We start from the raw sequence: 27,547 nt of genomic DNA, 5'->3' as shown, positions 1-27,547 counted from the left end.
ACTGTTTAATGGTCTACAAATGGAGTTATCCACTATTCTTTTTTGGCACCTGGAGAATCGATAAATGCACAGAAATACTGTGCCCAATTTGAGGAAATGCACCAAAAATTGAGTATTCAACGGCCAAGATTAGTCAACAGAGGTGGTGTTATACTCCCTCCTTCACGACAATGTAGGACCTCATGTATCCAGAACAACGGTTCAAAAGTTGAACGAATTGCAGTAAGAGACTCTGCCTCATCCACCATATTCACAGGACCTTTCGCCAACCGGCTACCACTTTTTTAAGCATTTGGATCATTTTTTGGCGGAAAAACAATTTAGGAATGAAGAGGCCATCAAAATTGCTTTCGATGAGTTTATCAACACCTGAAAATTGGACCTCGGCGCAAAACCGGGATGTCTGGAGTTCCTTATTAAGGCAGGCCTAGACCGGATATCGGTTGTTGCGCCGTTGATGATGATGAAAATTGAACTCCCACGAAACTGGCATACATGCTCTTGTATCTCGCTGGGAGAAGTGTATTGAATCGACTGACAGCTATTTTGATTAAAAAAAATGTCAGGCGATGATGGTTTTACGGTTTCTTACCAGGGCAGAGGCAAATTGTCAGACGTTGCCTCAACTCTGCCCTGGGAGCAGCGTGACCGAAGCGGTTCGCAGGTGTTGAGTACTCCTTTATATAATTCGGAGAACACGACCAGACTCTGGTCATTGAGGCGGATTTGCGCTCAATATAATTTGTAGTCATGTCGTGTTCTGCGAATTATATAAGGGAGCTGCTTCGGTCATGTTGCTTCCAGGTCAGAGGTGAGGCAGCATTTGACGACTTGCATCTGCCCTGGTAAGAAACCGTAAAGCCGTCATCGCCTGACATTTTTGTAAAGTTTGGCGCTAATAATGCCATTTAGATACCAAGGTTCAGAAGTACCAACCTTCAGATAAGATGTGTCAAAATTTGATGTAATTCGAAACATAACCAAGAAAGCTATAGTGGTTAAAGTGACGCTACCTTTGCAATCGTGAAAAAATGGACCAAAACGAGTTTCGTGTGTTGATAAAACATTGTTTTCTAATGGAAAAAAACCACTGTTGAAGCTCAACAATGGCTTGAAAAACGTTATCCGGACTCTATTCTGTCGAAAATAACCTTTTGTCGGTGGTATGCTGACTTGAAATGCGGTCGTGCTGATACAAATGATGCGGAACGTTCGGGTCGGCCAAATGAGGCAGTAACTCCCGAAAACACCAAGCAAGTATTGAAAATCGTGATGGGTCACCGCAAAATGAAAGTGCGCGAGATACCTAAGATGGTGACCATATCAACTGGTAGTGCATTTACTATTTTGCACCAAAATGGCTATGAAAAAGGTTTTTTCCAAATGGTTGCCGCGTTTACTCACAATGGAACAAAAGCAACAATGTATCAATGATTCGGAGAGCTGTTTGGCACTGTTTACTCGCAATAAACAGGATTTTTTGCGTCGATATGTGACAGTGGACGAAACATGGATTCACCATTTCACTCCGGAGTTAAGTCGGCAGTTAGCTGAATGGCGTACGACCGGTGAAAGCCGCCCGAAGCGTCCAAAAACACAACAGTCGGCCGGCAAAGTGATGGCGTCCGTATTCTGGGATGCGAATGGTATAATTTTCATTGACTACCTCGAAAAAGGAAAAACCATCAATAGCGACTACTATATGGTGTTATTGGATCGTTTGAAGGCCGAAATAGCGAAAAAACGCCCACACATGAAGAAGAAGAAAGTTATCTTTCATCAAGACAACGCACCGTGCCACAAGTCAATCAAAACGATGACCAAATTCAACGAATTAGGCTTCTAACTGGCTCCTCATCCTCCGTACTCACTGGATCTGCCCCCCAGCGACTACTGGCTCTTTGCGGATCTCAAAAAGATGCTCCAGGGAAAAAGATTTGGCTCAAATGAGGAGGTGATCGCTGCTACTGAGGCTCATTTTGAGTCAAAAGACAAATCGTTCTACAAACATGGCATTGAAAAGTTAGAGAAGCGTTGGAATGATTGTATTATACTTGAAGGAGATTATGTTGATGAATAATAAAGAATTTTGCCGATAAAATGTTGTTTTCATAGTTAGTCCTGGGATTTATTGAACGATGTGTTAAGCCCTAAACGAGGGGTCCATGGACCAAAAAAAGAGGGAGTAAGTTGCTCCCCATTTGGTCCGCAGCATTAAGTTGATGCGGACTTGGGACCCCACAATTGTCAAAAAAAAAAATAGTTTGATTAATTAAATAAATTTTTGTAAGCTTTACAGTCGTTTCAAACGTTTCATGTGCAGCAACCTAATACATTGTTCGGATCAATAAAAACCAAAGGGTAGAATTCAAAAATTCCCTGCGAACGTTAGACTCTAGAACGGTACAGTTTGGACCTTCTGTAAATACAGCTGCTCGAGCTAAGCTCGCGAAAACTGTACATAATTTGTGCATTGACTTAGATAAGGAAAATATATTTTCATCACAATTTGATCGTAATTTCGATATGTGCTCTCACAATTTCTTAATCCAATATAAATATCTCTTCCATTCTTAGTAGTTTTGTCTAAGGCAGCACAACAAAGAAAATTCAGCAATTGGAGACTGATTAAAGAATTCGACTTGAAACTATAAACAGTAAGTGATCCACAAGGAGTGCCTATGATATGAAGAGCAATGTAGCTGTTATTTTCGTCAACTTAGCATGTAAGAATCTTCATGAAAATAGTAAGTTTCATCTTGTATATATTCCTCCAAAGATTTATCTTCCAAAAAGCATTACTAAAATAATATCTTTGTAAAGTTTTCATTCACAAATTTGTGTAAGATAGTGGTTTTTTTCCCCTTTTTCCTCCCGCAGATATGCTTGAAATAGTAATCGACCTTTCGCAATCAAAAAAATGTTGCCAGTAATATTCTCCTCGCGCGCGTTTATAAATAGAGCAAAATAATAAATTAATACAGATATTGCACGTGAAAAGTGTCTGATCGTTCACATTGTACTCAAGTCAAAAAAAATCGTGGTTTTCTTTTCGTCACTGGATCTAGATCTATGTAATGTTTTTGTAGTTCTCTTGCCACTGGTTTCGAATACCTTTCGTGTATGAGCAAATAGCACTCCCGTTTTCAATTCAATACGTTTACTAAATAGTGTTTTTTGTAAATAAGCAATATTTCGTATAATTTACACATGGTCTTAGTATAAAGTGGATGGCCTCGCTAATAATGAAATTCAATCCATTTTCATCGAAGCAGTGCAGTTCGTTCAGTCGTCGGTTAACATTAAATATCATGCATGTTTGTTTCATCTCGGTAAAAATTACTTCTCTGATGTTTTATTGTCAACAATACCAGTAGTACAGTACAATATTGCAGGACAAAATAACAATTGGGAGGGAAAGAAAATCATTTGATAAATTCAAGGTAACGAAAATCCCTTCTAATGCTACTACAGTAAAACGGAACAGGGAATGTAATAACTATTTTATAACTAAAATTAGAGAAAAAAAAATCATATAACGATTACGATTAAGTACATAATGGTTTGGTAAAAAATTGACTTCGTTAATGCGTTACTGTAAATATATAAAATAAATATATTATGCAAATAGCAAACGGGTTTTCTTGGCGAAAACGAAAAATCCAATACATTCAAATACTCTTCTTTTCAGTGAAATTGTCATTGGTGAATTTTGAAACATTCCTCAGTTGTCGGTACTTGTTTGCAGTCGAGGCAACTATATTTCCTGCTTCCCTCTCTCCCCCTCTCTACTCCTTAGCAGAGATATCATACTTTTTCTCAATACAAAATCGACTTACGCATTGTGTATCATGAACACAAAACTGGCTCAATTAAAAGGAAAGTGAAAAAAAATTACGCTTCCAATGTTTTCACGAATAGATCTCCCCCGACCCAAACGCCGAACCCGTCACAAATAACGTGACGAGGTGAAAACGATGAAAAAAAACACAACAATTAAACATTAAAGACTGCTCTAAACAAATTAACAATTATTTCTCAATATGTCTGTGTTTCTGTTTAGTTTCATTCTAAATACGTTTTTTTCATCCTTAGTTGTCAATTGTCCACTAACAAGTTCCCATAAAAGAACATATCCCCTAAATATGATCCTCCTCATCCACTCACACGAACATACACTCATACACACACTGGGCGTCGTCAAAAGCCTTGCAAATCAATAAAACGAACGGGGACAATAACCAGAAAAGCCAACAACATTGAGCAGTTAATACAATTTTATGCATTTTTAAGCTGCCTTTCGCGAGTTATATTTTTACTATGCAATTACTCATCGCTCAATGTTGAGAGGCTAGCGTTAGATCAGGATTTGTTGAGCTGTTCACTGTCTGGTCGTCGATCTGTTGCAACTTGTAAAAGATTGTTAAATTCCATTTCAAGAGATTGCCGTGCCTGTCGAAATTGTGAGGATTTTAGTTAGTTTGCGATACAAGATAGAAACGAACTGAGTGGGGATCATTAAAGCTGAGGGAGATTCTTACCTGCGTATTTTGTGTGGGAATTTGCAACGCTAACGCCATAGCGTTTGCATCGAAACTTTCATCTAATGCTATTAAAGCTCCATGAACACCTGATTCTAGTAAATTATTTCCATATTCCTGGAATGTAGAAAAATAAAAAAAAAGTTGATTATCAGTCAATCTTCACTTCAATTTCAACCCTAAATATATCTACCTTCAAACCAATACTTGATATCCATTTGATAACACGATCATTACTCCAAACTATAACATCACTCAATGCATTTTCAACATTTTTTCGTCGGTCCTCTAACGAATTGCGATCATAGTTTAATCTTTTTAAACAAAGTATACCATATTGAAGACTAGTTCTATGAAAGCTATCAACCATTTTCAATTGTCCGCGCAAGTCTTTTTTAGTTAAATGATCTAGCATACGTGCATCAACTAAACATTCCATGAATGTTGTTCGATATTGAGGTAAACCTAAACTTGGAAGCCAATAGTTACCGATCCATTCATGATTCATATCGCCTGTAAGAAGCGTATATATAAGTTGACATCAAAATCTTTGCTGAATGAAATGAATTGATATTTACCAAATGCAAGTGTTGTACGAGAAGTTTGTGGCGCCGATGGTGACGTTAGTGAGACCATCTCTTGAATGGCAAGACGTAATTTCAGTCTATGAAGCGGATTGCTTATACCTGCGGAGAAGAAGAAAAAAATCGATTAAATTTTTTAACATTCATTTACGGAATATTATCAACATCCAGTAGATCAAGAAGACAACCCCTAAAAGATTCAATCGTAGCGTCAGGATGCTTGAGTGCGGAAATGTTCAAACAAATTGTGAAAAACAGCAAAACTTCCCTCGACCTCTCAAGAATCACAAGCATTGATACAAAATACAGAACCGGGAAAGTATGTGAGCGATGTTCGCATTTGTTATTTAATAATTTTAATTCCCTAATTTTTGTAATGCTTCTATGATGTTTTTTAATGATTATGCAACCGGGTTTTCCCCGTCTATTATTTGGTCAATTTCTGGAAAATGTTCCCCTCAGGAGTCATCTGCGATCTTTAACGGGCCACTCACGATAGGATAGTGAGGTGCCCGAGTAAGTACATAATTTTGACCCTCTGGCTAGCAACATGTCTGCATCCTAAGTAGTAGTCTTGAGACGCAATGGGAGTCCTCGGAGCCGTCGACAAGTCTTTGAGTCTAGCTCTACCAAGGTGGTGGTTGTGGGGTGTATCAGGAGCCAGCCCCTTCGGGATCCTGGTCGGGTATTATGCATTGAACCGATATTAGTAGACTGCGTCGTCCGGAGTGAGCGTTGATCTGCCAGTGAGCACCGGGATAGGGGTAGCGTAGAAGTTTTGTCTCTGAAGGTATACTGTTTCTGACTATTGCGGGTCGCTCCTTTGCACACAATGCGCTGATAAGATTTTCATCAAGAATGAAGACAATAAAATTCCTAAAATCGACGAAATAGCAGGGCAGGAGGAAGAGTTGACTAAGTTCCGGCACAGCACGAAAATGCGCCGCTCACAGCAGTGCCCAACAAAAAAGAAAGTAAGGGCTGAAACTCAACGAGACGCCCAAATAAAATTGAAACTTTGCAAAGTGATGCGGTCGAGAGAACAGATCCAGACCTGACCAAGTAAATTCGAACACATGACCGTCTTTGCTAAAGACGAAGAGAAAATGCCTCTCAGGAAGTGCGTGGCAGTGGTGAAACGCATGTGATAGGCAGTGTTCGTTCAGAGGAATGTCATCAAATTTGTGAAAAACCGGCTGATGGAATTGGAAAAATGTCTGTCCTTCCTTGTACAGACGAATTTGGATAGCCGGGGAAGACGTGGGAAAGCAGAAATAACCGCATTTCCTGCTGAGCGTACTGTAAGCGCCGAACGGATCATAGACAGAACTGAAGGAGACTACATCCAAGTAGACTCCAGATATCCTACTCGGCAGAAAACCGTCCCTCCGAATCCAAGGCACTTACGGATGATAAGTCACTCTCGGAAAATATGAGGAAACAAAGAAAGACTAGGGCATCGGCTCTGTCGCGTTAGGCACGGAGGAGTGACTTATTCTAGCGCTGTTGAATGGGAAATGCCTCACTCAGATTTCAGAAATTTCGGCTAGAACCGGATTGTAGTTTTGAACACAGGATGCACTCCAGTTTTGGATCAGTGGCGTTTAATCTGACACTGTCGTAAACACAGTGATAAATCTGATAGCGATCCCTTTAAATTTTCCATGCCATGTAGGGCCATAGTCGTGACAAGCCCTCTATACACTAGTGCACGGCGGAAATTGCCGACCTACGGAATGAGCGTCATAAACGGGAAATACAATTAAGGTGCGTAATGCGCAAGAGAGAAGCTCCGATCCGCACGCAGTTTCAATGTACAATCAAGATTTCAGGTAGGGAAGGTTCGGATGACAGATTACGCCATTTGCAATTTGAGAATGAGTCTGTTAAAGAAATGATCGCTTTCGATCCATCAACAAATGTCAAAACTAAAACTGGCATTGAAAATTACTAATCGAGACCTTTCATTTGATACCCCACATGAATATATTTGGTGAAACAAACGCCTCTTTTGCATGTGCGGGAAATGTCAATCGCTAACGGTCTCCGAGAAAAATGCATTTGACACAAAAGCAAAGCTCACTTCTGGCAGGACCTAGTCAACGAGGTATATGGGGATCCGTCGGGAATTGATTATAAAGTTGTCAACCGGAAAATCGGAGCTCTGTAGAAACCCGCCATAGTTAGTACCGACCAGATGGACCAAATTGTACGTGCATTATTCCTCAGACATCTCATACGGGTTGATTTACTTTAGTACATACTGGTATGGAGGGTATTTCGGAGCCTAGGCACCATATAGTGGCAGCCCCCTTTTTCAGATTTTTCGGTTGAGCAGTTTCTGAGAATGGGTTCGTTAAAAAAATGGCCACTTTCAACCCCCCGCACTCCCCACCTTTTAAGCAAATGTCAAAACTAAGACCGGCTTCGAAAAGTACTAACCGAGACTTTTAATTTGATACCCCACATGACTACATTTGATGAAAAAAAAAATTTACACCCCCCTTTTGCATGTTTGGGGGCCCCTCCTTAAATTCGTCGTAAAAGGGTGTAACTCACTATATGCGTGAGCGTTCACAGTTCCCATCTTTCTACCAAATTTGGTGCCAATCGCTATAACCGTCTCCGAGAAAAATGCGTGTGACGGACAGACAGACAGACAGTAAACCGATTTTAATAAGGTTTTGTGTTTACACAAAACCTTAAAAAATGACTCGACTTAGCGTGTGGGGCCGACTATTCGTCTGGGCTCGAATTGCAATGAACAAGAAGATGCCGCACTTCGATCCGCTCTCATGGAGCTGCGCGCGGAGGATAGTGCATACAGGGGCGGTATTTGTTGGTGCAGTAGCAAATGCAATCCAAGAGGAGAGAAGCTATTTGATTTCATCACTTCAGCTGGTCTTATGACTGCAAACGTAGGGTGCGCCCCTACGTTCGTGGGGCCAAGAAGAAGCGAAGTAATTGACCTAACAATCTGTAGCTCAAAAGTGTTAGAGTTGATTACACACTGGCGAGTGCTAGACGAGGTCTGACTATCAGACCACCGATATCTAGAATTCAATCTGACTATTGCGGGCGAACAGTCTTCCATACAAAGACGGAAGTCTAGGAAAACGGATTGGACAAAGTTCAATAAACTTCTTGGCAATAAAGCACACTTCATGCTATGAAGAGGCTTGTCTTATTTCCCGAGGCCAAAGCGGTAAAACGGTTCCTTGGTGGAACCGGGAACTGGTTGAATTTCAGGAACTCACAGCGTGAATATAAGAGGCTCGTTAGGTCTTCCAAACGAGACTCCTTTAGAGCGTACTGTGAGAAACTGGAAGGCGAAAGGGAGACTTCAAGGCTGTGCAGGATCCTCAAAAGGGATGAATCGGCCAAGTTGGACTCTCTTAGAAAACCCGACGGTACTTTCACGAGCTTCAGACTGGATTCAGTACAGACCCTCCTGAAAGTACGCCACCTGGGAGGACGGGTGAGAGTTGACGGTTTTTGCAATCCCTTCAACACTGCAAAGGGAACTGGAACACTGCGAAAGCGGTTGTTACCCATGAAAAGGTGAGAGTTGCCATACTGTCCTTTGAACATTTCAAAGCACGTGGTATGGATGGCATCTATCCGGCAATGATAAAGGAGGGTATGGAGCACTTGGAGTAACCTTTAAGAAATATTTTTCGAGGATGTCTTACTCTGGGCTACGTGGCTTCCTCTTGGCAAAAGGTTAAGGTAGTCTTCATACCGAAACCTGGGAAAGACGACTATTCTAATCCAAAGAACTTCAGACAGATCAGCTTGACTTCATTCTTGCTGAAAGGTTTGGAGAGACTGGTGGAGCGTCACATTCGCGGAAACGCACTTAGGTCGCACCCAGTTAATGAAAACCAACATACTTACCAGCGTGGAAAGTCCTGTGAATCTGTAAATCGGTTACAAAGATAGAGGATGCAACTTTGAATGGTGAGTACGCGATCGGAGTGTTCGTGGACATTGATGGGGCTTTTGACTGTGCGCCTTTTTAAAAACTTTGTGATGCCCCCAGAGCGCATGGTGTTGATGATGCTTAAATTAAGTGGATCCATGCTATGCTAACGCTGTGCCCTGAGGCGGGTATCGGTCGCTATCTGACATCAGAAGCAACGAAAGGCTGCTCCCAAAGAGGTGTACTTTCGCCACTTCTGTGGAGTATGCTGATCGGCTCACTACTATGCGAATTGCAAAATTTGCTAATACACGCTCAAGCTTATGCTGATGACGTGGCTCTGATTCCTGTTGATCGGGATCTTGGAACTGTGTGTAGAAATATACAACATGTCGTTGATTTGATAGACAGTTGGTGCTTCAGACATTGCTTTTTAGTTAATCTAAATAAAACCACAATGGTATTATTCACAAAAAGAAGAAAATTGAATGGGCTTTGCCTCTCTGAGATGAGGAGTACTACCCTTCAACTATCCGAAGAAGTGAAATATCTGGGAGTCACTCTAGATAAAAAAACTTCTTTGGAACAAACATGTAGAGGTAAAGTTGAAATGAGCTCTTGCAGCTTATGGGCTGTGCAGACGAACCTTTGCCTCGACATGGGGACTCAGGCCTCATGTGGTAATGTGGATATACGTTGCTATCATTATGCCGATGTTCGTTTATGCATCCGTAGTGTGGTGGGTTAGACAAAAAGGTTTTCACCGTAAACTAGCCGCGCTGCAAAGAACTGTGTGTATGGGTATCATTGGTGCAGCTCTAAATGCACTACTCAATTTGCAGCCCCTGATTATATTTATTCAAAGCACTGCAATGAAAGCAGCTCATAGACTAATTCGATTAGATCTATGGGGAAACAACGGATGTGGGGGGCACAAAACATTGGAAGAGTTACTGGGAGTATTGAATCCATTTCTTACAATGCCTTCCGATTCTCGTGTCCCCATACCTCTGTTGAAGAGCAGGCGCATCGCAATCTGTAGTGATAGCCAAGCTGCATTGGAGGCCTTGAATAGTTCTTTGATCACCTTGAAAATCGTTCAGGAGTGCAGAATCCGTTTAAACTCTACCTCTAGATTCAATACGGTGAACTACTCTAAGTACCTGTTCACTGTGGCATAGAGGGAAATTACATCTCGGATACTTTAGCGAAAGGGGGGTCAATCTCCCCTATGCTGGGACCGAAACTAGCAATTGGAGTATCAGTAGCATTGGCTAAGTCTGTTTTCAAAAACTGGGAACAAGCTTCCAACAATGGCAGATGGCAGTACCTAAATGCTGCTCGACACACCAAACTTTTCCTGCCAGAACCCAACATGTGTACCGCAGAGTTTATCCTGTCGAAAACCAGGAGGACTTGCAAGAGTATTGTAGGCATTCTGATAGGCTATAATTCACTAGCTGTATGTTCAGAACAGGAATTATTCAAGATGATTCATGTCCCGCCTGTAAAGAGAACGCGAAATCCGGGGGCATTTTCTATGTGAATGGTCCGCCTACAGACACATCAGACATCAGATCTTTGTTGCTGACATAGCATGCGACGGGTAGCATCACATGCACTAACGGAAATCCTGCGATACGTTAACGAATCGGGAATATTCGATTAGATTGGGGTGACGAGTACAATGGGCCAACACGGCCTGAGTGCTCAGAAGCTGTAGCTTCTCCCCCACCACACACACACACACGCATACACATTCATATACGATTTTCAATTTGTACAAATTACTTACCGATCTCCCTTTGGATTTCAGTATCACTTAGTGCGCTCATAATAGCGCCTGACTTAACATTCGCTCGACACGCAGCCACGTACCAAGCTGGCATTCCAACCCATAACTCCAACCAAGCAACTATCGTTGGTCCATTCCATAAAGCAAATGGTGTTCCAGCTTTCATTGCCTCACCCAACAGATCGTGTCTGTAATCGTGTTCTCTGTAAAAAAATTAATACAATTTTAATAACTAACACATTGCATCAATCAAGAAAATGCATACTTTTTCTTTTGTCGACCATAATCAACAGATGATTTCATCGGCATTGATATTTTACCGCCAGATATACTCATTGCATCATAGTTAGAATCGATGTCACTCATGGCAACAGATAGATTACCTATAGACATCATACTTGCCGAGCCATCAGGCATGGCATCTTTAACGCCTTTGACTTTCTCTTTTTTGCTGAAGAATCGACCCAAACTTGATTTAATGCCTTTTTTCTTCTGTGCAGCTGCAACTGCTTCTCTGCTTACACTTGATGTGGGCGTTTGGAGCATACTCATTGAACCCATCGTGCTAAGGTGGCGAAGTGATTCTTGACTGCCATGTCGTGAACTTAAAGGCGATGGGCCATAATTACTAACACTTGACCTAGAGATGAATTTTAAAAAGCAACGATTAGATTCTTATATTCGAAAATTTGTAGACAACAATGACAAACAGAATAGATCACGATGTTTCTGGCGATCAAAGTAGTTAAAGGGACGAAAAAAACGCCTTTGCTCCGCTATTAAAGATTATTTTCGTGAAATATCGATATTTTGAGAACAACTTCTTCCCTTCATCGGTGCGGGGTGACATCGAGACAATTGTTCCCGAAACATGGGTGTTTGAACCAAAGTAAATTTAGCAAGAGAAACGACGTTCCCCGTTTGCCTTTAATAACAACAATAAAACTAATGACACTTTGCTAACATTAAAACATAAATTTGATGACTTTCTTTTGCACTACTAAATTTTGTAACTTAAGTTCGTAGCGTAACTGACAATTGCGATATACAAAACAAAATACAAAGATGAAGCAACTCCACAATAGTGAAAATGCAAGCAATTCACAACTATAAACTTATACATTTCACATAAATACGACACCAGACAAATTTTTTTTCTACAATCAAAAAAGAGACAAAGTTTAACCTTAAATTGTTTGGTCCTTGACTAGGTGGTAATCCCATTGAACGTCTGCATTCAAGCAATTGAAGTGGGTTAGTTTCCGGAAGACCAAATCTGAGGTAAGGTAAGTAATAAAACCGTAAGAAAACGTACCTTCGAAGCTCCTCTTGACTGTGCGCTAATGCTTGAGCTACCCTTTCTAATCGTATTGATCGAGCAGTTAAGGGTGAAGCTGCTCCACCTGAACTTGAATCACCGCCTCGTAACTGCATATCATGCAGCTCATCACGAGACGCGTCTGTAGATAATGCTGGCAAATTAAGCTGTGAAAGTAACAGAAATAAATCAAATATTAAATTGTTTTCATCAATGAGATAGTTTCATAGAGTATCATTACAATCTTCAACAGTTATTAAACCATTATAATGTTTATTACGTGCATTCTTCGCATATATCATAAATTTTATGAGTATAACAGAGCCTACTCGCTCCCCATGATTCGAAGGGTTTTATATTATTCTTTCTTTATATACTTGGGGTAAGTTGGGTGATATTACTTACAGAACTAAATGGTTTTATGTGTAGGTGGCTTGTACCTTTATGATTGCTAGAACTTATAAAAATGAGACTAGCAAAAAAATTAGAACAATCCAGTGGTGGTTTCTATACGCAAACATTCAAAATTCTTATTCTTAATATTCTCCAGTTGACAATTCTAGTTTTGCGATTTTCAGATCCCTACTCACTTACCTCCAATGGCGTTCAATTATTTCGGAGTAGGAAAGTAAAAACCGTGAAGATATGTATATAAATTCGTAGGTACCAAATATTTAGAATAGTAGTTTCTACCTACATTATGATTCTTAGACATAAAATTATTATTACAAACATACAAGTACATACATAGCAGACGGGGATAATATATATTTTATATTTTTACTTTTCAAAGTTTATTAAATGAATTAATTATTATTTTATTGTTCGTTATATGAAGGAAATCTAATAAATATGTTGGTTGAGATCACATTAGGCGCAGCGTTTTCCAAAATCTATAGACAGAATTCTAACACAGTTTTTTCAATTTTGTGGAAGCGCCCAATGCAACCATATTTACGGGGTAAATAGTTGCAGGTAGAGAAGGCGAAAATGTAATTGATTAATCAATCGAATCATACCCGCATAAGCTGGAAGCAAAATGCATAAAATAGTTATATATGAAGAAGCCAATTTCTTTTTCAAACAAATTTCGAAAAGTACACAATTGTACGTTTTGGATGTACTCGATAATTTATGGTTCAGTGTTTCTTAATAAATTGGAAAATATCAACGTGCTTTGGTCCCTCAGTAAATCGAGGTTGTCCAGGACTCACTGCCGAAACCTCTCTACTTTGAATTTCCTCTTTTCTCTCATTGGTTTGTTTATTCTGACTGTTCTTTGCTCGCCTTTATGTAAAGTTTAGTACAGCCTTTAGTCTACCTTCATATTATTCATGCTGTATTTATTTGATTGAACCTTGAGCTCTAGAAGGTTTGTATGAATAGTAAGATTTCCACCAAACTTTCCAGAAAGATGCTTCATATTAAAACCTATACTACTGCACTACTACGGATCCAGGAGCGTTTGCAGTAAATTAAAGTATTTCGGAGCCTAAATATCATGTGGTTGGGCCACCATATTTTTAGATTTTTTGGTTGGTTAGTTTCTAAAAAGGACACCTTGAAGTAGTTGGTCCCTTTCGGACCCCCGCATACTTCTCTTTTGCAACCAATGTCAAAACAAAAGCCTGCTTCCGAGAGTACTTCTCGATTCCTTTCATTTGATATCCCATAATTAAGTTCAAACTGCAGCAATGTAACTCACTACATGTGTGGGGGTTCACAGCTCCAACTTTTCAAACAAATTCAGTGTCAATAGATTTAACGATTTCTGAGAAAAGTGCGTGTGACAAACAGACAGAAAAGCAGTCACAGTTGTCCATTCAAGAAGGCGATTTCACCAATGAAGTTCTTACAACTGAGTCTTAACCGTTGCCAGACAGCCCAGGAGCTGCTCTCGCAAAAGGGGCTTGAAAATAAAATTGACGGTGCCATCATATGCGAATATTGCAGAGTTCTCCACAGGGTATCAGACAGAAGCGGTAAAGCGGCAATCTGGACCTGTGGAAGTTGAGCAATCTAAAACAAGAACAATAGCCCAGAAGATGGATTCACCCGAGCAAAGGTAAGCGCGATTCACATATTCGAAGTATTTTCGGAGGCAGGATGTGGGATCGTTGATACACCTTACGTTTGTTATCGATACATTATCTAAAGATCTCCAACGGTAGGTGAGCGAGGAATATACGCCTAGCGACCATCAGGCCTCTTCAAGATGCAGCGCAATATGTCAAAAAAACTGCAGTAGCGACTAGGACATCCAAAAAATTTGATAAGCAAATGTTCAAGGGAATACCTTAGCAGGAGGTGATACTGATGGGAAACGCAGAAGGAAAGATGACGTAGGTTCTTGAAAGGATACAGAAAGCATGTGACGCTTCCATGCCACGCTGCACTGTACTCAAGAAACGAATATCAAACTTCTCGTGGAATATTGAAATCGAAGAACTTCACAACCAGGGCACACAATCAACGTAGCAAGAACCGGCCTTAATCTGAGGCGTTGCACAACCGATATAAAAATACGAGAAAACAACTGCAAGCAGCCATTTCTAGATGTAAAACTGAACACTTCAAGAGGTTATGCAAGGAAGCGGACTCCAATCAATGGGGAGATGCATACAAGGCAGTCATGGCATCGATCAAGGGTAAACGCTCATCATCGATCGTCAACCCTGATTTGCTGCGGGATATCATAAGTACTCTCTTCTCACAAGTTTCAACTGAATTGAACCTGTCCATTGTTCAGATAGATCTCGAGGATATTTCCGAGATGACCAATTAAGCAGTCCTGGAAGCCAAGAAGAAGATTATTAGAAGTAATGCTCCAGGCTTAGGCGCCACTCCGAATAAAACTCTAGTATTTGCCATCAAAACAGTTTCAAACTGGTTCGCTGAAATATTTACAACGTGTCTCAAGGGATTTTTCCGGAAAAGTGGGGGCAACAGAAGATTTTGCTAATCTAGAAGCAAAATAAACCTTTGGACAATCCTTTAGGAATCAACAGGCGGCAAAAAGAAAACAAGTCGGAATATCGGAGGCTTCAGGTAAAAAGTTTTGTGTTCATTTTATCTGAGCAACTCTCTATGTAGATTAGCTATGTATGTATAAAATATTAGCTTCATATTTTGCCAAACCACAAGATACATATCACTTTATATGATGTTGACGTCATACACGTTTTAGAGTGCAATAAATTTACCTGAAATGCAATAACTTTGTTAATAATAGATTGCGTTCAAACGTTCAGGAATTATGTCCTATGTTATCGCCTATACTGTTACTATTGTATTTTGTAATTTTGTACTTCTAGAATGAACTTAAGGAGGGTTTTCAGGTAAATTGCAGATCTTGGAACGGGATGTATTTTGACGCCTAGATTTTGTATAGGCACATCACTGTGATTTTTCGGTTGTATACGTTCTGACAACGAGACATGTTTCACTTTTTTGGGTCCCTATCTCTCCTATGTTTCACCCAATATCAGAAATAAGATCAGTTTCGAAGATCATGTTGTGTAAAAAAAATTTACACCCTCCTTTCGCATGTATGGAGTGAGCCCCTTAAAATTCAACACAAAATGGCGCCATTCGCTGCATGTAAGGGGACACACAGACTACATGTTCTCATCAAATTTCATAACAATCGGTTTAACCGTTTCTAAGTAAATGCGGTGTGACAGACAGGCCGATCGACAGATTTTAATAAGGTTTTGTTTCACAAAAAAAAAAATTATAAAGCCTAGTAATTGAAACTCCGGAAGATGTGGCAGATTTCTAGTTTGCCATTTGGTTTATCGATAATTTTGAAAATTGTCACAAATGCCGAAAGAAAAAGATCATATGAGGCTGGATGCCTTGTCTTGAAGAGAGGATCAATCAGTCTAGTGTTGAAAGATTCATCGCAAGTGAAAATGGCTCCGAAATTTGGAAAAACACATCATGCCAAACACGTGGGCGAGGTGATCGGAAGGCGGAAGTGCCAGTGGATATGTCACATTAAGGGCGATAATTCCATTGTTGATTGCACAATGCAGTTTAGCCCACTGCCCCAAGCCGACGAATGGGTCACCCCAAGAGTACTTGGGGCAAAACAGTAGATGAAGAGTGCGGGCGTTCCGGGAAATCCTGGGGGGAGAACTGAATTTCAGCGAACCGTGAACGATGACGTCTAGGTATGATTGACGCGCTATATCGAACGAGGAATGGATAGCAACCATATATATAATATTTAAAATAACTACTGAGAAAGGGACAGTTTGGACAATTCGCTTTGTTATGAATTATATTGATGAATTAAAACCATGTGCATCATATTCAACACAGACGAAAAAGCCTGTTTTATAAGTAGCTTCCTCATTAAGTCCTGAAATTCAAAGACGTGTCATGGTGGGAAATTGAACCAAAATAGAATAACTGATTTCGGCTGTAACATGGACGCGTCCCAGAAGTCGAAACCACTAACCGTAGAGAATTTTATGAAGCTACACTATTTCAGGGAAACAAAATCCTATTTAGTTCAAAGAAAAAATCATGGATGACAGCAGAATTAATTAGGAAATGGCTGACTTCTATTAATAGTTATACAATAAAGTTCCAACGTAAACGAAGTCTTTGGACAACAACTCACTACAGTGTGCTATGAAAACAGAAAATACGGAACAGGTATCAGGACTGCGAGAATCTTCATATTTTTCCGAGCATATCCCGGTTGTAGACTACACTAACTATGGCGAATTTGAGGATTTTGTACATATTGATGACATTTGCGGCTATGGTGCACTGAGCGATGTCGAATTGTTAGTATTAATCTGCTAAGATGAGAGCGGAAAAGATAGGTAAGAGATAAGGTCACCTATCCATATCGAACACTTCAATGCCTTCAGAGTGGAAGCAAGTGACCGTTTTCAACTGTTGGGCCGATTCTTGTACTAGAGGTTATTATATTCATAGTCTCAAAAATTGAGTAACTTGACGACGCAACGCAGGAGCAACAATCTAAAGAACACATTTAAGACAAAAAATGGACTAAAACAGGGTGATGGTTTCATTCACTTTAATTCAATCAGGAATAGAGCACGTCATAGGTACCTTACCGGTAAATGTCAAAGATGCGCAATGAAAACGAGCAGTCCCGAGGTTAAGGACGTACACTGGAGAAAAGCAGGCAGCTCGCGATCAAGCCGTGACCTGGGAGAGACCGAACGTGGCATTCAAATGGAATCAGCGCAAATACGGGGGGTCTTGAAGTTGACGATCTGGCCGAGGGCGATTGAGCACAACGGCTCTCTAGTGATGATTATGGCATGAAAGGCAGTCAATAGTATGGCTATTCTGAAAACCGTAGTATCGCTCTCGACCCACGTTCAGCGGGGGATAAGTCAGTTCACAAAGCGGTAAACATTTTCCGAACTTAACAAAAAATCTGACGAGTTTATGAAAGAATATCAAGACCTGGATCACATGGAAGAAGTTCCTCTACCTGAGTGGCATCCGTAAGGATGCAATACGAAACTCAGAAATGTTCAATTCCTCGAGATAAAGCTCAAATGATATCAACATTACCAGCCTAAAAATTTTATCTGTTCGCAGCGGAGGGGAAGAGTTGTCACCAATAAGGGTTCATTTGCCAAAAATTTATAAGTAAAGTCTGGTTTTATTCAAGATCCCATGATGTGATACCTTGTTCACTCCACCGTTTATGCGTTTACTTCTCAAAATCTAAAGAAAAATAATATTCTTTGATGATTCTTTGAAGGCTATGTACATACGCTGTGTGGCTGTCCCTAAACCAACTTTTTTTCGATACTAACATGGAAGAAGGAAAATTGATACTTGTCACTAGGAAAATCTAGCTGAAATGGCTAGAAATCAGCTAACATGAATGATAAACTTGGGGGTTTCAGTACGTTCTTAAAATTAGACTACGGAATGGAAGTCAAAAATTTCTTCACAACCTGGAAAAACGAAACGCATTGTGAACAATCAAAACATGCTCACGGTAAAGGAATTATGCACAAAGAATGACTTTTAACTGGTCAAACAACTGATGGCTCATATCGAACTTTCGAAGCGTCTGATCGCCAAAATTCGTCGTATTTGTTGCACGACAAAGCACCAAATCATGTTTCGTTCTTTGTTCGTAAACTGTTGGTTCGGACCAAGAAGACTAAATACATAAAGGAGGAGCAAATCAAGTGTTTAAGGGGCATGGAATGCCATTGCGTATCCGTGGGTTAGGGACGAGGTAGCTAATTTACAGTCCGGGTAGCCCTTGTGGTTCATGCATTGGTGTGTAGGTGTGTCGATGATGGCTTCCTTGTGTGTGTTTCTCCATTTCATTTGCAATGCCACATGCTCGCAACCACGCAGCCGCACACACTGCAATAATCTATTCCCATCATATAATTTCGAACAATGCTCTGGGAGATGAATCTCCTGTGCTTAGGCGTCTTGGTTTGAACTCATCGCTGAACTATCTTCGCCTTGTGTATATGCGTAAATACGCGAGACTATCTGGAATACGCATTATACTCCTTTTATAGAGGTTCAACCCAACCATATATCAATAATGACGTTTATAATTCCGAAATATTCTTAGAAATAATATATAGTGAGCTGAAAGTCAAGAGGAGTCCACAAGATTGTAGGGATTTTTTTCCCAAAGCATGTGCTTTAAAAGGGTTAGTCCTTCGCTGCTCTGCTACCTGATCACTCCCAATGAAGCTTTCCATCGCAGGCCTAGATTAGTTGTGAATCTTTGATTCAAAGAGAAGAATGCTATGTTCGCTGCAGTATAAATCTCGGACACTTTCAGACTAGTTTGTCTCTTTTTTCATCAGCACAAAATGTCCTGGTCTTTATCCGAACGAACGTCTCAAATTGTCCGCGTTGTCGCCTTCTATGATTTTGAGTGTTGGCTGACTATCAAAGATAATGAACGATACCTTGCGGTAATGAATGGCGAAGATGTTGCATCTACGCTAATTTGAGAATCTTTCCACTCTACCTGAAACAACCATATGACCGAGAAAAATGATACATTTGAACGAAACGAGCTGGCCCCGCTATTGAACACACTAAAAAGGTTTAGAGAAGAAATTCTTCCCTAAATAGTTTCAACTCCCCGAAACCAGAACAACGATTGATAATTTTTTTCTTATTCTCATGAAACCTGCTCCAAATCGAATGTTCCTAAAATGATGTTTTTTCGCCATTAAAGATGTGACCAAAAGCACATGAAAATGGTTTTACATCAGCTTCAGATATTTTCCAATAACGCACAATTATATGAAACAGGATCTTCCTTCTAATATAAATTGAAATTAACTTCTTCATAGCATTTTTATAAGTCGAGTATGTTCGGCGTTTTTTTTTAACAAAAGGAGTAAACATTCATTAGACTATATGTAAGGATATAATATTATTACTTCACACTGTAGGGTGAAGATTTTCTTCTTATTTATAAAATAAAAGCAAATACTCTCAGAACTTCATTCAAAATAAAACGAAAAGAAACGAAGCCATACATTTTCTAATGGTAACATGATAATAAATTATGAGTTCATTTCTGTTTGTCAGTTATAAAAAGGTGTCGGCAATGAATTGGGCTAAATAGTCTCATACAGGCCAAAAAATGCAAAACTCGATGAATATTTCATAAAATACGAATATATATGGTATGTTATGCTTTCACGCTAATGACATTCAAGGTAGTATATGTTGGTTAGTTGTAACATGTTTTTTTTAGTTTTGGTGCATTCAAAGCTCAATAATAATTGTAAGTACATTATAAGAAAGCATTTTTTTTAAACACATTTTATGTAAAATACCTGACTAGAAGGAAGAGATTCAGATAATTGGCCTGGACTTAGTGGGGTCGCATATTGATGTAGATGAGCTGGTGACATTGAGGCTGGTGCCTGTAATTTATTCATTTTTTTTCATATTTATATATGATATTGTATCATGATTTGTGACCGAATGATTGTTGTATTGTTGGACGATGTACTTCGTTGAGATTGTCAGTTTAGTGATATAGTATTAGTATGATATCACTTGAGTGATATAGTATCAGTTTGATATCACTTGAGTGATATAGTATCAGTTTGATATCACTTGAGCGAAATGTTTCATTGTTCAAGTCCAGGTTTAAAGTGTTAACTTGTAAGTGGCTCGTTTGTTGTCAAAATCTGACAAGTCTTCAAGGATAGTTTTAAAATTGGAGTCAATTCGAAATATTGTAGTTAAAATCCTTTTTTTTTCCTTTAATTTTGAAAGTATCGCCAACTTGGGCCATAATTTATCACAGAGATTGACGTTAGGTAGGACATTCTCATACAAAAATTTTGAAAAAAACGTTATTGTCTAGTAATATGAATAAGTTTCAAACCTTTAAGCAGAAACAAAGAAAAAACGATTTAGTAATTGATTTCAGACTACAAAAAAATAATTTAAAATTATTGAGTAACAAACAAATGGGCGTAGCGTTGTAATTGTTTGCAAGTAAAGCTTTCCACATGGTAACTTCGCATAGCTTGCACAGCGCCGTGTAAATTTTTAGCCAAAAATATAAAAGTAGCTTCATTGCGCGCCTCCTTTAACTTTTACTTTTCCCGATCACTTCTGCTGTATATGTTTGTTCAGTAAAATTTTCATAAGCGATCCAATCACTGACATTCCCAAAAGAAGTCATCGTAATTAAATTTATGTAAGTTGAACTGTTTTGTTTTTGTTGTTTCGTGTTTTAGGAATGACATTGTGAGAAATTTAATCTGAATTTTATCCACTTAACAATTAATATCTACACATTATTTTGATTTTTAGATTTTTTAGATAGCTATATTCACTCTTATAAATATTTATTCTGCTTGTTGCTGGTAAGTAGAGTAAAAATTCACATTTTCATAAGGCAAATTAACCGACGTTTAATAAATAAAATTTCTGACATACTCAAGTATGATTGTGGTACCTTGCAAAATTTAGGATACAATATTTCTATTTTTCTTTTAGAACTATTGATGTATTTGCCTAATAATATCTTAAATCGATACTCACCGTGTGATATTTATGTAGATAGTCGCGATTGGGACTGTTTGGTGTACTTCGCCCGCTTAATGGAGGACTTTGTCGTTCGAGTGACCGTCCTCTTGCCAATAAGTTCATATGTTCTAAACTACCGACACGTGATTCTAGTTCTTCTGCTCTGGCCTCGGTTGATTGTTTTTCCTCTTGGATTAATCTGTGAGTAGATAAACGATAAAAAAAATCATAAGTGTGATTATATTAGCGGGTGATTTGTTGGTCACAGGATTTGTTATTCTAACAGAGAGCGCTATTTCCAAGCGTACCGATGAAGAAAACCCTATACTTGTTCGAAAAATGGATCACGACACATGAAAACTCATCCAAATGGAGGAAGAAGGCCAAACTATATAGAATGGCCTTCCATTGCATGAGTGAATCCTATTTCACATTCAGGAATAAATTTTATAAAACAACCTCCGGGGCAGCAGTGGGCAACCCCCTCTCACTATGCGAGGTATTTATGGAGAACCTGGAGAATGAACTCGAGGAGGCTGGGGCACTTCCGAGATTATAGATCAGATATGTGGACGATGTATTAGCAATCATCAAACGGGAAGAAGCAGGAAGGATACTCGAGAAACTCAACCGGGCACAAAGGAACATCGAGTTCACCATGGAGATCGAAAAGGAAGGGAAGATACCGTTCCTGGACTTAAAAATAATCCGGGAAAGAGGGGAGTTCGAATTCGACATCTAAGAGAAACCGACCCAGACACAACGAACCATTATATACACCTCAAACCATGATTTCCACCAGATTTCGGGGGGTGGACCTCGCATAAACGCATAAGATGTGAGAGCCACGCTGCCAACGGCTAGGTTGGTTCTGAACACTTTCCCTGAAGTCTTCTGCCTGATGCAGATCGAGGTTTCTTTTACGATTTGAGTTGCTGAGATTTTTATAGCATTCCCGTTGGTTTTGTATATCCCTCACTGAAGGACATGAACCTCTGTCGCATTAATCTCGATAGTGAAACGATCAGTCGAAATTCTGTCAACGGAAACAATGATGTTGGTAGTTGCCGAAATAAACTTTAGTTTAGGGATCTTTGGCCTAGCGTCTTGGAGAATCTCAGCATATTCTGTGAATGCGACCTGGAAAGCGATCAAAGCCTCATCGACATTCCCAATCACTAAGTTTCTCCAGATTACAGGGTTCATGGAGTAAGGGAGTTACTGTTTGTTCAAGGCTCCACACCGAGCTCAAGTGAAACTTCGTAAAAAATTTGTTGCATAGTTGGTAGGGCAACTCGATTCTTTTCACTATCACCCGGTATTGATTGATGATGTTTTGCTCCGGAATATGAATTAGTTCTGGAGAGCGGATTATAAACGCGTCGTGCAGTCGGTGTCTGTACCCTGATGGATTCCGTTTCCAATTCGTAACATGGTAATAGGCGTGGACGATAAATTCCTTCAGTTGGTTCGTCCAAACCATACGACGACTAGGTCTTCCGTTTCTGGTAGTTGAAGCCCCTCTCACCACTCCTCTTTGTTCTTGTTATGGACACCGTCACACGGGACATCCAACGTCCAGCGCCCTATACACTGCTGTATGCATATGATGTTTTCCTAGCATCTAATAGCATAAATGATCTTGAACAACTTGTCCAAAAATGGAATGATCACTTCATGCAACACGGTCTCACATTGAATCTACACAAAACTGAATTTTTGACGACCGATCCCCATGAAACAGGCGCAATCACTGTCAGCGACAGTGATCTGCCCAGAACTGAGGGATTTAAATACCTTGGATCAAGGTTCTTGAAGAATGAAATTGTAGTGTATAAAAGTTATTTTCGAACAAATCTGAATGTAAAGATGAGAAGAATTGCGATTGTTTGCTTTCGGAGTGATTTTTGTGGTGTTGTTTTTTTAAAAAAAGTGCGTTGCAAACTTTTGAAAAAGAATTGAGCAAGCAGTGGTTGATGAGGTTGACGAACAGGAGGTCCAACGTAAATTTTTAAATGATGGGTTTACCGGAATTTGAAAAGAAGCGGAATTAGATTTTTTCTTGGCCTGAGGACGTGAACCCTTATCGATCGCGACACTCGGGTCCGGAAATTTACTGCTCCACGCGCGCGGTCGAGCCTTTTTTTTATATCCAAGTTTATCTCGCATGTGTTTATTTTGTTAGGCTCGCGCGAATGCCCATGTTTAAATATTTTTCAGAATCCGGTGCAGACTCACGCACCGGCATGGACACGTGAAATTTTGTATGACACACACGTGAGGGATCGAAATGCTCAAAGGACCCTGCTACATTCTCGAGCGTTGCTTGCACAGAGGCGTGTAAGCACGTGTCAACGGAACACTTCGATAAAGTTTCAAGATTTGCAGGCGGGCTCGATTCCGCCAACTTTTGTTTTTTTTAAGGCTTTGTGTGAAACAAAACCTTATTAAAATCGAGTCGGTGTTTGTCTGTCCGTCTGTCTATCTGTCACGCCCGATTTATTCGGAAACGGCAAGACCGATTATCATAAAAATTGGCGAGAGTATGTAATCTGGTGTTCCTTTTACATACAGTAAGTGGCGCCATTTTGTGTTAAGTTTAAGGGGGGCTCCCCATACATGTGAATGGAGGGTGCAAATTTTTTTCACAGAATGTAGCCATGTGGAGTATCAAATGAAAGGTCTCAATTAGTACTTTTCGAAACTGGTTCAATATTTGATATTGGGTGAAACATAGGGGAGTGAGGGCTCAAAATATGACCCACAAAAAGTGTAACAGGTTTCGTTCTCAGAATTTATCCAACCGAAAAATGTGAAAAAAAATCATAGTGGTGCATCTCGACGAAATCTAGACCTTAAAATATATCCGGTTCCGATATCTGCACAAATGAAGTTAATAATAGTATATTTCCCCATTTTAGAACGCAACAAAGCACAAATGCCCAAATCTTGCAAGAGAGGTTCCGAAGGAAGATGTTTATTCACCGTATCATCATTGGTGACGAAAAGTGGGTGTACTAGGACAATTCAAAGCGCAAGGAATCGTGGAAATGCCCTGACCAGCCGGCAAATTCGATCGCAAAGCCAATATGCATGGGAAGAAGGTTTTACTCTGGACTTGACGGGACCAGTGCGGCATATTGTACAAGGTTAGACAATTAAATAATGAGACTCATTTTATTGCCGCGCTTGTGGTAAACCTGCAACCTTCAAATTACCTTCCCCTTCCTCGACATTTATATATTCACCATCGCTTTACCTTGTTTAGTTCGCCTGGTGTGCCATGTTGATTAGATGAAACGAACAACTCGTCGCGATAAAATTTTGCGCCAGATTGGGCGAAACAGCTTCGGAAACGTACCCTTAGTCGCTCTTAGTCGTGCCCAGGTGTTTCAATGGCATAAAGAGTTTAAGGCGGGGCGTGAAAGCGTGGAAGGCGAGGTGCGGGAGACCAGTCGAGGTGCGGACTGACGCGAATGCGCAGCGGGTTCGCGCCCTAATCTGTGAAGATCGGCGTTTAACAGTTCGAATATTGGCCTTGAAACTGGGTATGAATCGTGAAACAGCCAGGCAAATTTTAACAAACGATTTCGGAATGAAAGAGTTGTGCGCGAAGATGGTTTCAAAGAATCTTTCTGAGGAGCAAAAGCAGCATCGAATGACCGTCGCAGAAGAGTGTTTGGAACAAATAGAAAACGATCCCACGCTACTTGATTGATATATGTCACCTTGTGACTTTTTTGTTTCCTAGAACAAAATCGGTGGTCAAAGGAACCCATTTTGAGTCAATTACGGACATCCAAGCGGCCGTGATGAGGGTATTCGCGGACATCCCAGAAATGTTACGAAGAGCGGAAAATGCGCTGGAATCGCTGTATAGCTGCCCAAGGGGATGGCAAAGTTGTAGAATAATTTTTAATTATACGATTTTTATGGAATCAGTCTCATTACTTAATTGTCTAACCTCGTATAACGAGTTTTTCCAACCCGGCGAAACAATCACCACCAATCGCTAGAAACAGCAACTAGTGCAGTTGCGATATCAACTCGGAATAAGAGGTCGGAATGGACGAGCCGACAAGATGAATTGGTTCTTCTTCATAACAACGCAAAGTCGCATGTCGCAAAACCGGTCAAAGACATGCTAGAAGAATTCAAATCGGAAGTCCTGCCCTGCCCGCCCTACTCTCCAAACATCGCTTCATCGGATTCAATTTCGGCTAATGGTTCATGGTCTGGCAGAGAAGCGCTTCCGAAATTGTCGAGAGGTCGAAAAATGGCTCAATGAATAGATCGCCTCTAAACCAGAATTTTATTTTTTACGATGGAATCCATAAGTTCCCTAACTTCTGGCAAAGTGTTTGTTATTAACGATGCGAATTATTTTTAATGAAATTTATCCAGTTTCATGTAGTCAAAAAAGCATAAAAAAGCGGAAATTAACTTTTACACCAGGTGGCCCTGGATATGGATTATATAAGGGACAGTTACAATCAACTGAAATTCACTTACCTAATTTCATTATTTATAGCATCTAATTGTTCCTGTAACATCATTGCCAAAGTTTGTGCGTCTGTATGACCCGTAGGCGACATCATATCCGCCGTGCTAAATAGGCTTTCAGCATCATCCCCTTCCGGTCCACTCGATACATCGAAAGCTTGTTGCACATTTGCCAAAACATGTGCTTGCTGCATTTTACTCCACTCCTTGATAAATAAAAAAATCGATAAATTAAAAAACGGAAATATATAACCAAAAACTCGAATATCTACCTGTTCGGTTAATCCCCGGCCATATTGATCGGGTTCATCTATCCTAGCTTTACTACGTCTTAGTGAATGCGTATCGAAACTTGTATGGGAAGCGCTTCGTGAGAAATTTGCATCGACCACATTACTCGGTGAAAGGCTACGTGTTAAAGCTTCAGTTTGTTGTATGTTATACGCTATTTCTTGTTGTAATAGCTGACGCTTAAAGTTTTCTATTTCTAAACGTGTCTTAGACAATTCCTTCATTATATCACTTTTTTCTTGGTGTAATTCTTCAGCTAACTTTCGAGCCTTTTCAAGCTCTTGTGTTAGTGTATTTTTCTCATCTAAGGCATGCATTCGTTCCTTTAGATGCACCTGTAAACGATCATTTGATTCTGATAATAATTTATCGACCGTTGATGATAGCCTTTGATTGTGTTCCTCATTCATTTTTAATCTTTGATTCAGGCGCATTACTTCTGCATTCTTTTCTTCTAAATTAGCTTCTAGTCTTTGTATACGATCCTCGGCGGATCCATGTCGTTCTTGTGCCTGTTGGTGAAAGATATCCATCAAGTAAGGTGTATGAAGAGAAGTTTTCAAGCACATTTGAAAAGTCAAGCGTTGAAGTCCTTTCATGCATATCGTGTCGTTTGTTCGTTGAACCTTTTACTGTGGCTTTCCAGCCTCACTCAAATACACATCCATGCTTTCCATGAGCGTGAAGAATTCTACCACAAAACCATGCTGACCACAATGCTTGACTAATCATTTATCCCCTACTCTTTGGCAAACAAAACACTGGACATAGTCGATTGTGTGTAGTAGTACAAATAGACTTTTATCTTAAAGCCAATGCTATAATTTTACTGTTCATTTTTGTTATTTTTGCTGCTCTTGTGTTGATTAAGTTCTAATGGTATTTCTTTTGGAAAAATAAATCATGCAATCTATTGGTCTTGGTTTAGATCCAATAGATTTCCTCTTCAGGTTATGTTGTCTCAAATAAAAAAAGAAAAAGAGAGTAGTGCAGGTATCAAAAGATGTTTTCTTTTTTCTGTTTTAGATTCATAAATGTTTAATATCATTTCTTGAATAATTTTGAATTGATGAGCTTAAAGAAATCGTTCGTAAGTGTAAAAAGAAAATTAGAGTTGAGTTCATTAGGGAAACTTGCATGAGTGATGCCATCGTCAACACATTTGCATGCAACATACAAACTAAGTGGAAGTAGGGGTTAAGGGGATTAGTTATCGCAACATTGAGACAAAGCCTTAAAAATTACCAATCAAGATTTTTTGTAACAATTTTCAGAGTAAACTGATTGTGGAATTTCTGAAACCGATCTTTATCCAGGGAAATTGAATTGTTGTATATACAAAATGACTGATAGGACGGAAGTGAAAATTCAAACAGGTCGCACTTTTGTCAGATATCAACGTTCACGCCCCTACAGAGGAGACTGCAGAGTCGGAGAAGGATACCTTCTACGAGGCAGTAGAAAGAACCCTCGGAGCCTGTCCCAGATATGATATCAAAATCATACTTGGGGATTTTAACAGCCAACTAGGGCAGGAGCCCGTATTCAAGC

The 27,547-nt window shown here is 39.8% G+C and overlaps 1 protein-coding gene across 7 annotated transcripts in view; it reads right to left on the bottom strand.

The window, feature by feature from the left end:
• Window positions 1–3,184: 3,184 nt before the first annotated feature.
• Window positions 3,185–27,547, bottom strand: part of LOC119660778 (liprin-alpha-1) — an 83,140-nt gene continuing 58,777 nt past the window's right edge. For 4 of the 7 annotated variants that reach the window (XM_038069558.1, XM_038069567.1, XM_038069606.1 and 1 more), the window contains 12 exons: window positions 25,978–26,508; window positions 25,715–25,911; window positions 21,218–21,401; window positions 19,993–20,082; window positions 12,158–12,327; window positions 12,029–12,073; window positions 11,108–11,482; window positions 10,843–11,045; window positions 5,120–5,227; window positions 4,735–5,054; window positions 4,542–4,658; window positions 3,185–4,452 (listed from right to left, as the gene is read on the bottom strand). In XM_038069558.1, the coding sequence (XP_037925486.1) occupies window positions 4,363–4,452; window positions 4,542–4,658; window positions 4,735–5,054; window positions 5,120–5,227; window positions 10,843–11,045; window positions 11,108–11,482; window positions 12,029–12,073; window positions 12,158–12,327; window positions 19,993–20,082; window positions 21,218–21,401; window positions 25,715–25,911; window positions 25,978–26,508 (2,430 nt within the window). In that variant the 3' untranslated portion in view covers window positions 3,185–4,362. The remainder of the gene's footprint in view (window positions 4,453–4,541; window positions 4,659–4,734; window positions 5,055–5,119; window positions 5,228–10,842; window positions 11,046–11,107; window positions 11,483–12,028; window positions 12,074–12,157; window positions 12,328–19,992; window positions 20,083–21,217; window positions 21,402–25,714; window positions 25,912–25,977; window positions 26,509–27,547) is intronic. The other 3 variants (XM_038069587.1, XM_038069596.1, XM_038069578.1) reach the window with 2 other exon arrangements.

Source organism: Hermetia illucens, chromosome 1 (genome assembly GCF_905115235.1).
Source record: "Hermetia illucens chromosome 1, iHerIll2.2.curated.20191125, whole genome shotgun sequence".
Taxonomy (NCBI): Eukaryota; Metazoa; Arthropoda; class Insecta; order Diptera; family Stratiomyidae; genus Hermetia; species Hermetia illucens.
Note: the sequence above shows the minus strand (reverse complement) of the source record. Positions and strands in the feature narration are given on the sequence as shown.